This window comes from Sphaeramia orbicularis, chromosome 5 (assembly GCF_902148855.1).
Source record: "Sphaeramia orbicularis chromosome 5, fSphaOr1.1, whole genome shotgun sequence".
Classification (NCBI taxonomy): Eukaryota; Metazoa; Chordata; class Actinopteri; order Kurtiformes; family Apogonidae; genus Sphaeramia; species Sphaeramia orbicularis.
In genome coordinates this window covers 26,350,870-26,364,883 of record NC_043961.1, presented here as the reverse complement: position 1 = coordinate 26,364,883, position 14,014 = coordinate 26,350,870, and the positions used below count along the sequence as shown (strand labels likewise).

Below are 14,014 nucleotides of genomic sequence, written 5' to 3'. Positions count from 1 at the left end.
GAAAGAAGTAATCAAGTGTAGTTAGGCAGCGTCGAGAGGAGAGAGACTTAGGTAGTGAGAGAGAGAGAGAGAGAGAGAGAATAGGAGAGAAAATAAAAAAGTCAGAGGTCTCACCACTTCTGTGAATTTCGCTGCAGAAAATGCCATCGCAAATGTGTCAAGTTCTTGTGTTTTTGTTCATGCTGCTGTTGTGTATGTGTGCCTTGTGGTGAGGTGTGTGCTTGCTCAGATGCTCCTGTGTTTCTGTCTCTGACTATAAATCCCCAGATCTGCCTAGTCTGTTTCCCACTGATGTCAAGGCTGTGAGGACAAACATGAATTATTACCAGCTCCTATTGTGATTCTTGTTTTCGTGCATCTTCCTCAGACAGACGTTGGAAACCTCTTATTGCTCCAAAGCTGGAAACCTCCTCCCATGCAAATTTTTGCCTGTCTCTCTAGGAGAATGTGCTCTGGTTTACTCATTTACTTGCCACTGTTTTGTGTGAGCCCCTTGTGCTGCCAGTAGGGGTCTCTGTCTTACCACTAACCCAGTAGTAACAGTGGCCAGAGTGTTTGGCTACTCAGTGAATGAAACTGAGGCTGGAGCCTGTTCCAAGCTGTTGTCAGTTGATGGTGGCAGTCACCACTACAACTAAAGGATGCTTTAATGAGCAGAAACTTGTGGGATTCACTGATTCATCTTCTGCTCTATCTTGTTTCCTTGACAACCAGGTACGTGCAAGTGAACCAATAGTCAGGAAGCATTTCAACTCTGAAGCATAGAATGAGTGAATAATAAAGCATGAGGAAAGTAGAATAAGATTCAAAGAATGGTCAAAAAATGGTAATTATGGTTAAATTAATGTACAGTCAAATAAGGTGTAAGAGGAAACATTTGATAGAGGTGTGTGTTTGCACTGTTGAGTGATTTTTTTATTCTTAAAATGTCACAAATATCCGTATCAAGCAAAGTCACTGAAACTTAAAGGGTTTCTCCTGGTGGCCCTGGGAACTATGAATGGAAATCTTTAACAGTTCATGAGAGGCTGCAGATCTTTGTCTCTTTCCCATTATTTCTTTTCATTTCTCTACTGGCTGCCACACACAAGGGGAGTCTCAGAAAATATATAAAAGCAACATATACAGTATAGTATTGCTCCCTTAAAGAACATTTGGACACAATTGTAAAATTTAAAACGCGATCATAAAACTTGGCTTATATTCAACTAAGAGGCCAATAAGTATTTTTCCATCACACACATCAGCTGAATCCTACGGCATAAACAAGTACACACAAACTAATGAAGCAGTTTTCTCTCATGAATATTCATGCATATTTTCTATATTTCATGCATTTGAGCTCAACAGTTGATATGGGAAAGGAAGAAAAGAAGCTGTGTTCAGGTCTGTTCAATATATAAACATACATGCATCAGTAAAATGGGAAAATAATGAATTAACCTACTTTATGGCAAGAAGTCAACGTCATGCATTACAACTTCAACTCCCACTTGAATAAAGTGATGTCATCATGCTGTTAAACTTTCACAAGCATGTTCATAACTTCTCGTTGCACTAATGCTAAAGTGTTCCAGGGCACCAAAACTACTCAGGAGTCATGAGTCAGACTGTATCCATAGTGGGCTGATGATACTGAAGTTCCAATGTAAAAATGCAGTGGATATTCTTTGCTGAATAAAAGATGCATCAGAGTCCAGGCAAGTGCGTGCTCTGTGAAATCCTACTGAGAAAGGAGGGACGAAACAGGCTGCCATTTAAAAATAGAAAGAATCAGTACGCACAATGTCATGCTGGAGGAAAATGGGTCTCTTGAATTTTGTGTTGAGTAAGCAGCGACTGGAGTTTTTATTAGGGGGAAATAGAGCGTTTAATTTCATGCTAATTCTTGGCATTAGTTCCAAATGTGACTTAAAAACTCCCCTCTGAGTGCTTTAACTTTCGAAACTGCATGGGTGTAAATGTGTGTTAGCGTGGGGGTGTTTACATCAGAGAACAGGTGGCGAGAGCCCCCAGCAGTGTTTGTCTAAACCCAGCCTCTTGCTTCTTCCATCAGCTGATCACTCCTCCTCATCCCTCCGTCCTCAGCACTTCTTCCTCCGTCACTAAGATCACAATTGTCCCTGTTTATCTCCTCTCTCCTTGCCCTCTATTCTCTCTCCTCCCTCTCTTACCCCTCGTCCCTCTTGTGTCTCATCCCGTGCTATTGGCTGTAGTTAGAGCAGGCTGATTAGTGGAGTGTTAATTCCCCGGAGGAGGGCAGAGGGAGCAGCAGAGGAATCTCATCTAGCCCTGCTACACTCAGTATCGACCAGGACTCAGAGGAACTAGCCCTCTTTTGCACCACCCTTTTCCCAGTTTCTGTCTCTGTTTATGGGGTTAGCTGGTTTTACTGGGGCATCTGATATGTTTAGCCTCCAACATGAACCCAACAGTGAAGATCCACCTTCAGAATGGGACCCACTTTAACACCTACATGTACCAGGTAGGGACTCAGCACTTGTACAGTACAGTTTGTGGATATTGCCAGTGAAAGATTGTCTTCAGCTCAAATAGCTCTCTCTGCGGTTTCCACATGTCTTTGCCCGAGTATTGATTTTAGCGCTGATGACTCTTTTCTGGGACTGAGATATGGCCTCCCCTCCACCTCTTTTTCCCCCTCCTCCTCCTCCTCCTGTTCACCACCATGCTTCAATCAAGCTGCGAAGAATGATTAATGCTTCTCACTGATGCAAATCACATATCGGTTTATAAAGTGCTACTGTGTTTCGGCACGCCCCTCCACAAAGAGTTTCTCTGGTTCATGTTGTTTTCTGCAAGTATAAACCTCCAAGAAAGGGAGACTGATAAATATATAGCCTGCATTCATGGGAATATTACTCTTTTCTCTTGCACATGCTTGCTTTGCCATGTGTTTATTACAGCACATGTGGAAGAGAGACACTCTCTGATGCATGAAACAAACTCTTTGTGTTTCTCCTTTCATCCAAGCAGAGGAAGTATTCTCCTCTCTTCCTTCCTCTCAATCTTGGTCCCTTTTTCTAGTGTAGGTTTTGTTTTGCTTTACTGAAGAAAACTGGGATAGATGAATGGATGCTATTCTGGGCTCAGGCAATGGATGGGCACAGAGGAAAGAAAAAGTCGGAAACCTTGCAGGGATTTGACACCTCTCTCTATGCTGAACCATAAGAAAATGATATTTGGAAAAACTGAGGCAGATGTATCAGCTCTGCCTTCCTCCATCACTGTAAAACTGCTGTGCTAATCAACTTTATGGCCAGTTATCAAGCTATTAAATGACTGTTGGTGTATATATATATTTAAAGTAACAAGTTATTGCTTTCTTGAAACCCCTTCAAAGTGGTTAAAACTCTTAGATTCACTTACACTTTGGATTTTACATAGAAATCCCCTTTCTCTGAAAAGGTGTTCAGAGAGGGATTTACTGAGTTCTATGTATGCTGAGCATATTTGTTGTTGTGTTATCAGCATTTCAGAAGTGAGTCCAGAGTTGGCAGGGTTTCAGTCATATTGGCGTTATCCCTAATGTACTTCAGTCAGGCTGATTTACTCATGAGTCTCACTGATTATGCAGACACCTAATTTTACTACATCTGTATATTCTAAGAAATTAATGTGTTTGCTTTTTGATTTAACCTCCCCTCCCCTCTTCATTGTGCATTGTGAAGCAGACAGTGAAGCTTTTGAAAGTTTTCCGTGAGAGTATTTCCTCCAGAGCCTAAGTCAGGGGTGGAGATCTGTCAAGTGCGGCAGTCAGCTGCTTTTCTCCACGGTCTCACGAGCTGTCACACTACGAAACAGAAAGAATATCTCCCAGTGACTTTGTACATGTTTGTGTTTTAGTGCGTATACCTGCATGGGTACGTGTACGTGTGTTTGTCTGATGACACACTCATGCAAAGTTCTTCTTCCACTCAAACACTTCACTTTCCTAATGAGCCGTTGCTATAGCAATGGCAGCAGTGTGCGATGTAGCATCCTGGCAACAGATTAGTCACTGCCTACTTAAGGCCAACACCCAGGCAAGGTGTCGTGGCGGAGTGTGTCATAATTCGTGTACGTGTTAAAGGAAGGTCGGGTCCACTGCTCCGCTGTTTGCCACCTCATTCCCTCTGCAGTGGTGAAGAGTTACAGAGCTGTGATACCTGAATCCCCCCTGGGACTCACTCATTCTCCAGACTCCGATTCCGCATCCATCTTCAGCCAGCCACTCCTTAGTGAGTTACCACGATTCACATCAGAGTTAATTTAGTGTCTTGAAAAGAGCTTAGTCACTTTATACGATTAGCAATGAGATGTCAGAGACTAGGCATGTTCAGTTTCTTCTGCTTCTTTGTAAAACAGCATTTCAGAGTTAGTGGTGAAACTTCATCTTTTACATCTTTCCTATTTGCATTTAAGAAGCAGTTACACATCCCTGCATGGCTCAGAATAATACTTTCTACCTTCTGGCTCTATTAGTGTTCCTACTGCTGATATAATTAAATAAACGAAGTGGCTATTGACACAGTACAGTGGCACGAAATATTAGTTTGTCTATTACCGCAGAGCCAATCAGCACCCTCCTTATGTGTAGACTGGTAACTTGTTACATCCTGAAATGTCACATCCCGAAAAGCCTCAATCTCACTGACTGCACAGACCAAAGACTGCTGTAAAACAACATACAGAGCATTTATATTAATAATTCCTATTCTATACTATATATAGACGGTATGCACGTGACGTCACCACTAGCGGAAGTCACCGCGGTTCCGTCCACTGAGTGGCAGAAAGAAAGACATGAGTAGCAGCTTTGGCTTGAATGCTACAAAAACTTTAGAACAATCTAAAAAATGAGGAAGAGCTGTTGTGCCATTGATTGCACAAATAGGTTTAAAAAGCACTCGGAGCTATTGTTTTAGTGGCTACCTAAAGCCAAAGACAGAAGAAGCAGATGGATTGCTGCAATTTGTAGAAATCACTGGAATCCAGGCAATGAAACCTGGATTTGTGGTTGCCATTTCATGTCAGGTAATGTTAATTTATGCCGTATTCTTGCGTAAAATCATACCTTAAATTACATATTGTTTAGGCTAATGTTATTTCTTAGTAAAGCTCTTAATGTTAGCATCTGTCATTTAGTTCTATATTTCATAACTGATATGTTTTTGTCTTCAATTGTGTGATTCTGAACCTTGTGCTCTACATAATTTCGGAACTAGCTTAAACTGAGGCTAACCTAGTTTTCCAAATAAGGGGGTACTCTAGCACAAAGCTGTTGTAGCTGTGTTGTATCAAGTATTTGATGTTAACTATACTTAAATATCAAAAGTACCAGTAGATCATACACTCACTTGGGTCAATACTAAGGGTTCAACTCCAGTAAATCAGTAGTGAACTGTGAGCACTACTGCTGGGCCTTTACCTTGGCTATCACCACCAGGAAAATACATCTGCACTGACAGAAAACCTCAAAAACAATAGTATGTTGAAAGCACTCACCAGCTGTAATCCTCTAATTAACGATGACGAGGATGTCAACAACTCTTTGTCTTTTGTATGCTTTCAGGCTTTGCACTGTGTATTTTCCCAGCGTTGAAATCAGGTTCATATAAATGTCAGGATACGTGATTTCCGGCCACATATCAATGTTCGTAGACCACTTGTTGTTTGGTAGATGTATGGATCCATGTCGAGTTCAATTGTCTTTAATTTCATGTTATATTCCACATTTTTCCATGTCTCGCTGTAGTTATTGCTATGCTCCGCCATGTTGAGCCAGGTTGTTTTTGCCACTCAGTCTGACTTAGAGGGGCGTGGCCCAGGAGGGAAGTGACGTATGTGCATTCCCTCTATACTATCATTAATTTGTCATTTCTTCCATCAATTGCCACAGTACTGTGGTAGCAAAATATACAAAAGAATGCACTGAAGTATACGCCATACATCACCACAGTACTGTGGCAACAAGAGGCAAATGAGTTAATTTAACAGTATCCATGACTGGCACTAGTACAAATGCTAACATTTGATTGGCTCTGTGGCCATAGACAAACCGATATTTCATGCCACAGTACTGTGGCAGTAGCCATTGCCCTAAATAAATGTCTAGTTTCAGTGTTAAATGTACAGTACTGTGCAAACGTCCTAGTCCAACATTAGGTTTGTTGGTTTAGTAAAGTTATAATGACCACACTCATGCATTTCTCAGACTCTGTATTAAGATACAGTCTGGATATATGGGATGTACATGTACAGCGGTAAAAACAAAAATCTCTGAAGGAAAAAACAGCTTTTATAAACCAAAGTGATAGGATTTAATGTGACTTCCATTTAACAATTTTGTTCAGGTAATATGAGATTTATTGCATTAAATTTCTGATGCTTTATACCAGGTTTCATTTAACACATGCCAGATGTTGCTGTTTGTGCTGTTTCTTGTCATGGGCTCAGGGGTCTCACTAAATAGCGACTTTAGAATCCATTGCATTTAGTTTGTGTGTCTTTTAGGCTGTGCACATATTTCCTATATTTTCTAGTGGATTTTCAGGAAAAGAGACTGAGAAATTAATATATACGCTCATTTCAACAAAGCTAAAGGTGGTAAAGACTGCACATGCAAACAGTACTATTTTTTTTTTTTTTTCTGTATTTAAATAATGAAAACTCAGAAAACCAGAACTGATAATTTTGTAAAAATGTTCCAGAAATAGTTTTGGATAGTTGATAAATAGTCGAAAATTTGCATAGTTTGTCTCTCCAACTGTGGCAGAGTTGTCAGTAGGAGAATTTAATAGCTATGGAAAGCAAATTTCACAGTCTTATTAAGCTTTTAATGCCATCATAATGCACAAGAAGTGTGTTTAGACAGTGTTCCTGTGGAATGTTTGTGGTTGTAATCATTAGCATAAATTATATCATATACTCCGTCTCTACCCTGTTAATCATATTATGTGTGAACGAGCTAATAGTCATGTTTACAGTTTCTCTCTCTTTCTTTTCTTGCTTAGTTACATGTTTTGATCTTTTCCTTTTATGCTGCCCACTGACAGAAAGAATGCCCCATGATACCATGGTCAGACTCTGACAGATGATCACTTTGGGTTTGTTTTGGCATCAGCCTCATATCTCATTAATCTACCCACACATATTAGAAGTTACTTAGTGTATGAACTCTTCCCAAGACCTCCTTATCTGTAATTTGCAATGCATTCCACTTGTGATAAAGTGTAATATTTTCTTTTTTTTTTTTTTTTTTAAAGTACTTTGCTGACTGATGCCTTCCTTACATACTTCAGTTACTATTTTTCTGTTTTTCTTCAGCAGACTGCAGAAAACTGACATGCATTTGTTCAGTTTTGCTTTTAAAGTGTTAAATTTACAATTATTAGTGCACACATATGAACTAGGTGAGTACACATGATATGAGAAAACACAGTGACATCCACATGCAGGAAGCATGAAGGAACATTTCTGCTTCCTGTGCACAAATACACAGGCTCATCCATCTGTACACACCCACAACTGCTCAACATTCACCTACATGTGAACTCTGCTTTGGAGACTTTGAGATTGTAAAGCCCTCTGGGGAAAATTTGGGATTTGTGAGGAATGGAAATTAAAGTGACCAGACAAGTGACTGGACAGGTTCTCCTCTGACTGATCACTTTGCATACTGACAATGATCTATTTGGATGTTTGTCTTTGTCACTGCCACATATAAACTCCTGTTCTAAACCACCCCAGTCCATCCAGGCATTTGCACTGACATGTTCTATGTCATTATAAGGTTGTATATATATTTTTTTTAATACTTTATTTTTATTTGTTTTATTAACAGACAATACAATACAGAAGCTAGGGGTCACTGGTTGAACACAAAATATTTAAATGACATACGGTAGTAATTATGTATTGTTTTGTTTATAGTCCAGCCATTTTCTCCAGCGCTTTATGAAGATATGTTCCTTGAGCTATAGGTAATAAGTCAATCTTTCCATAGAGTAGATTTCCTCATTATAAGGTTTTTTAAAGCAAAAATTATGTACATATTCTCATCACTGTATTGGGAGCACATTACTCCAAGATTAATGTGAGTGAACAACACAAAAAGCATCTGTTTTCATTTAATACACATTGTTAAACATGAGTATCAAGTGGTACTTCCATTATGATGTTTTAGTTATGGTATGTTACACACTTCAATTCTTACTGTCACTGTATATAAATTCATATTAAATGCTTTCAGGGACATATTTGCAGAACATGTAAGTTTCCCGTCATGTTTCAGTCAAACCCATCCTGCTGTATGTTTTTCACACAAGTCCAACATCAGATAGCATTTAAAATTATACAAAGAAATGAATTTGTTTTTGGAGCCTTGTACTTAATGACCCACTCCCACTCCATACCAAAAGCATATGCACAGTTCAGTTATGTTAAGAATATTGTAGAGGTGGATGTTCTTCACTTTCTTAATGATCCTACTGATAAAAAAGTGATCGAATTGCAGAAAGTGAGTGTTAAGCACTTGTGAACATGTACATTAGATCAATCTTTGTCACAGCTCCATGCTAGAGGCACCATAATTCTGTAGAAATGCTCCCCTAGGAGGCTGCTTTTCCACTACTCTGCTCTTCTCTTCTCTGCTTCTGTGTTTGTATCACATGTTTTGAGACCAGACCATGTGTAGACCACTGTGTGTAAGCAAAGAAATCTCTTGTGGAAGTGATTTTTGTGATAACGGGAAAATATTAAGAATCATGAGAGTTACTGAAAAGCAAAAAACATTGTCTGGCAGAGTTGCATTTCATTTGTAACTTTTAGAAATTCCCATGAGTTCCTATGCTTACACTACTTTTTGCTGTAAAGACAATAGAGTGCTTTGAGATGATAGATATCCAGCTCAGTTTTCAGCTAATTGTGTTCTAGACGATACCCTTTATAATCTTTATCATGCGGGGAATCCAGATTGAATGAATCAGCACTTTCAGACGATGTTCAGGTGTGTAGTGCAGGTGAACTCTCCACAGTGCCATTACAAATACACAGCCATGAACCCAAAAACATGTGCAGAAGGATGAAAATAAAACTTTCATTTTTTGGATGTGTGTGATTGAATGTATTTTTCAGGTTTGTTTTTTTTTATCCGACCACCCTCCAATCTCCTCCCCCCCCCCCCCCTCTTCCTCTCCTCTCTCCCTCTCTTTCCTTGTACACACACACACACACAGCATTTTTTTTTTCATCCTTTAATCCCAAACTGCTTAAGGAAGCGAAGGGAAGAAATCCCTTTACAATGTCTGGGCTCAGCAGTGTTTGGTAACCACTTGCTATCTCACATTGTGGTTGGAGGGAGAAGGAGCGGATTCCTCCAGACGCCCAGAACCTTCTCCCTGCTCTATATGATATACTCTCTGACAGATGTCAAGGTTGTGGTGCCACAGAGCTGCGCTTGTGTCTGACTGCTGCGTGAAGCTGAATAAACATCCTGGGATTTTCGACACTCACATGGTTTGCGGGGGTTAGCGCTTATAATGATTGCATATGTGTTTTAGACAGAGATAAATAGTTAAAATAGCAAAAAAAATAGTTCAAGCTGCTTGAGGGAAGGCGTTAGAAATGCTTTCATGACAAATTTAACAGGACTTCTTTTGTGTGTAGACACTAGACGGTGATGTGTTATATTTTATACATAGCGCTTGTCTATTCTGTTGTATAAAATTCATTAAAGACATTTTTTTTTTCTATTCTCAGACACTTTCTTAATCCATACTTTGCCTCGTCATGCCGAAACAATTCATAGAGACATGAAGAAAGCTCCTAAAAGACAGAGGGATGAAGGGATGAAGGGGTGAATTGCAGAGTGTGAGAGGTGGCCTGTTGAGCCTTTTTGTCGTGATTGAAGAATCGGCCAGCTCTAACATCTGTTGGTGGATTTGGGCTGAGCTCCTATCTCTTGGTGTGCCCTTGTGGAATAAGAGAAGGGAAAACGAACAGGCTGACCCATTTTCCCCTTTTCCTCCTATACCCTGTCCTCCCTCTCCTCAGTCACTCCCTTTACTTTTTTTCTTGCTTGCATTGTGATAGACAGGATCAATAGAAATCTGAGAAATCTGTGCGCTTGTGTCAAGCTGTATCAAAGTGAAAGCTTATTTAACTCAGATTTTAATTCCGTATTTTATACAATCATTATCTGACTCAGTTTAGTTGGTACATGTCTGTTTTTCATGTCTTGTTTTTGCGGATGTAGGCGTGTTTTACAGTTTACATTGCTGCCAGACTTCCCTGTGCATCTATATTATAAACAGCACACAGATATGATACCACAAGTTTACTGTAATATACCTTTAATCTAATTTATTAGATTTAAGCTTATTAGTAAGTGAGATGTGTTAGAAATGCACTTTGTTATAAAATATAGGGAATCTATGCTCTTTGCTGTCAAATCAATGTTAAATTACTATTAAGTGGCTTATTTTTCTGAAGTTTCTATACAGTAAAGCCGGATTGAAATTTTGAGCCTAAACATTTATTTGTGGGCAAGTAGCAGGACATTAAAAACTGTTCTGTAACTATGTCAGCATATGGATTTTAGAACTGGTGTAATGTGGTCTGTTCTGACAGCAGTGTATGAATGAGCTACAACTGTTTGATGCTGACTAAATATGTGTGTGTCATCTATGATATCGATGACAGTCTATATTATTCAGCAATTAAGCATGTAAATGGTTAGGGTTACATTGGAAAAAATCAAAATCTTACAAAGTGTATTTTTCATCATTTCTAGTCAAAATATCTCATCACACTTAAAATAAGACACCTAAAGAGTATCTTTTCAGTGAGATATAGGAACTTATTTTCAGACAATAGATCTTGAAAATCTTATTTCAAGAAATCTTACCAAGATAATTTTTACTTGTTCAATTGGCAGATTTTTCTTTGCTTGAATTTAGCGGGGAAAAAAAAAAAAAAAAAAATTGAATTAAGCAAAAAATCTGCCAATGGAACAAGTGAAGATTATCTTGGTAAGATTTCTTGAAATAAGATTTTCGAGATCTATTGTCCAAAAATAAGTTCTTATATCTCACTGAAAAGTTACTCTTTATGATTATGTCTTATTTTAAGTGTGATGAGATATTTTGACTAGAAATGATGAAAAATACACTTGGTAAGATTTTGATTTTTTCCAGTGTAGGTTCTTGGTTTGGCTGCAGCCTTTCTGTGTGGCGTTGCTCTCCCCATATCTGCATTTGTTTTCTTTCCGGGTACTCCTGCTTCCTCCCACAGTCCAAAGACACATTAATAGGTTAATTGGTCACTCTAATGTACCTGTAGGTGTGAATATGAGGTATATAGTTGTTCATTTCTGCATGTCAGCCATGAAATGAACTGTTGAACTATCCAGGATGCACCTGCTTTATCCTTATGTCAGCTGGGATCGGTTCCAGTAGTTTAAGTATATTTACAGCATGTGAGACTATTATTAGACTTATACTGTAGTGGCATTAAGTTACGTGGCTGAATGTGCATAGTTTCTCACATAACATGCAAAATTAATACGGATATGTATCACTCCATCACTACATTAACGTTGCCTTGTTCTATAGTGTGATCCAGCACAAATGGAAAACAACACACATATAAAAACAATTACATCTTATTCTAAAACCATAACATTATCTTTGGCTGGAGATACATTTTAACTCATAAAGACCCAATGCTACTTTTGTGGCAGTTCCCAAAGAAATTTTTCTCCCTATTTGGCCATTTTTAAGTGAATTATCACCATTTATCATAATATTCTCATCTGTATTTTGCATTTTCCAGTGAAAATCAGGTATTTTCCTATGTTTATGTTACTGATCATGTACTGCAATCATCATGGTGAGATTACATTTGAGGGTTATTATATCAAAAACTGAGAAAACTTAAGAAAAAGTGACTTTTTCAGTAAAATATATCATTAACTGAATGTAAAAACAAGTGTGTCTATCCACTGTCATTTATCCAACTCCATGGGTTTTACTGGTGACTTAATGTTGTAGAGGATGACGGTGTTTCCACTTTCACTACGGAGCCTCTGAATGTCCAAATAGGTCATATCTGATGACCATGAAAAGATGACAAACTGGATTTTACACCAATTATTTACATGCATTGATAGGATTAGTGGATCAGAAGTTATTAAACATTTTAGATCAGTAGATGGTTTCGGTCAGTGGTGGATATTTGGGTCTTTATGGGTTAAACTTGGCAGTCCAGAGCAGGTTTTACAGTCTCTTACATTCCTCCATATTTTCCGTAGCTTTATGTCAACTTAAACGAAGCATCTATTAACCATATCTAACATGATGGCCATGTGTGGGAAACAGTAGACCAACAGTGCAGTGTCATGGCTACAGGGAGCATCAGGACTTCAAAAAGTCTGTGTAAACTATAGACAAGAAGAGAGTGCATAAGCCTCTGGGTATTGGTTTGGACCAAAGCCAAGCATACAGGAAATGCCAACAAAGCTCCAAGAGATGTTCAAACAATATGCACACACTTACACTAACAGAAACACACGGTTGTGTATGTGCACACAGATGTACACACTTCTGTATACAAACAGCCACCAGTCTGTGTTCCACTGTGATCAAACCATGACAAATATTACTGTGTGAACCACTGGCTTGTTCTCTGTTATATACTGCAGTCTGTGTAACTCTAATTGATGCAAGACAGAATAACAGAGCAGCAGAAAATTGTGGAGAAAGTGACTGAACATGGATTGGAGGAAACTTCCCATTGCCCTTTGACATCACAGCAGGTCAGAGCTCAGGTGAAAAACAGCAGATAAATCAATTGTTTCCAATTAGTGGGTAATTCGACCAAAAACAGCCAATGTAGATAACAGCAAGGCAACAAAAAAAAAAAAAAGAAAGAAAAAAAAAACAAAACAATTTACCGCTTTCTTTCACTGAAACTCAAGAGACATGAGAGGATCAGTTTCTGCTGCTATGACTTATCTGAGCAGGACAGGATGTAGACTTTGTAATCCCAGACCACACCAGGTGAGGCCTATCATTTTCAGCAAGAGAAAATATTCAGTGTCATACAAAGATATTTTATCAGTCATAGATCCTTCTAATAGTCATAAAATCATCAAACATCTTTTTGCCTAAATTCACCAGATTTCTATTTTCCTCACCGGTCTGATAATCACAGTGGTGTCATTGTTTTGAAGCATTACATTATTATGCTTTTCATAGCGTTGTGTCATTATGTCATCACTGCCGTCAAAGATGGCTGTAAATTTCTAAGAACTTGTTCACCCCAAAAGAAAAATGGCCAGGTGAAATACCATTAAAGTTTATATACTGTAAAAACCAAACACACAGCAGGTTAGTGCTGCAGTTTCATCACAGCCTTCTACTGAACTATTAAAGTTAATGGAGCCATCTCTTTACAGCTCCAAAGCAGCGTAGAGTGTCCATCAAATTTGCAAAGCGTAGTTGTCGGTAGTGCTGCTGTGGTGTATAATGTGGGAGTTTGCTCTGATGCAGCTATTGTACATGAAATAAGGCAGATAGATTTGACATTTTCTGTTACTTTTTTTTTATCAAGGTCTCCTTCCTTTTAGGCAGGACAAAAGTAATTTCATGAATCTGTTTCTCATCTCAGTATCACACCATTCTGTAGTATCATTAATAAGGTGGTCAGTTACCTCTAAAAGCTGCATCTGTGATCTCTAATAGGCTGAACTCGCAGAAATGTGACACACATGACTGAATGTTTCCTCAAATATGCCCTCTCTGACAGACCAGATGGATCCCAACCAACCATTGTGGTCTTTAAGTCACTCATTACGTGTGGTTATAAAGGACGTCTGGAGTGCTGCAAGTGCTTAAAAGCGTCAATAACATCCCAGGTCTTCTGTCAACACTGAACAATGAATGATCAAAGTGTCAAATGAGTTTCAAGTGTTGAAGAAAAATGGTAATAGGTGCTTCAGTGGGTCAAAAAACAC

The 14,014-nt window shown here is 38.7% G+C and overlaps 1 protein-coding gene across 5 annotated transcripts in view; it reads left to right on the top strand.

Moving 5' to 3' along the window:
• Window positions 1-14,014, top strand: part of ppfia4 (PTPRF interacting protein alpha 4) — a 73,832-nt gene that overhangs the window by 35,430 nt on the left and 24,388 nt on the right. Inside the window, exon 1 of one of the 5 annotated variants that reach the window (XM_030134405.1) lies at window positions 2,097-2,485. The exons of the other annotated variants lie outside the window; for them this stretch is intronic. Within the exon in view, the coding sequence (XP_029990265.1) occupies window positions 2,423-2,485 (63 nt within the window). The 5' untranslated portion in view covers window positions 2,097-2,422. Of the gene's footprint in view, window positions 1-2,096; window positions 2,486-14,014 lie in introns of those variants that run through there. 5 annotated transcript variants of the gene reach the window in all.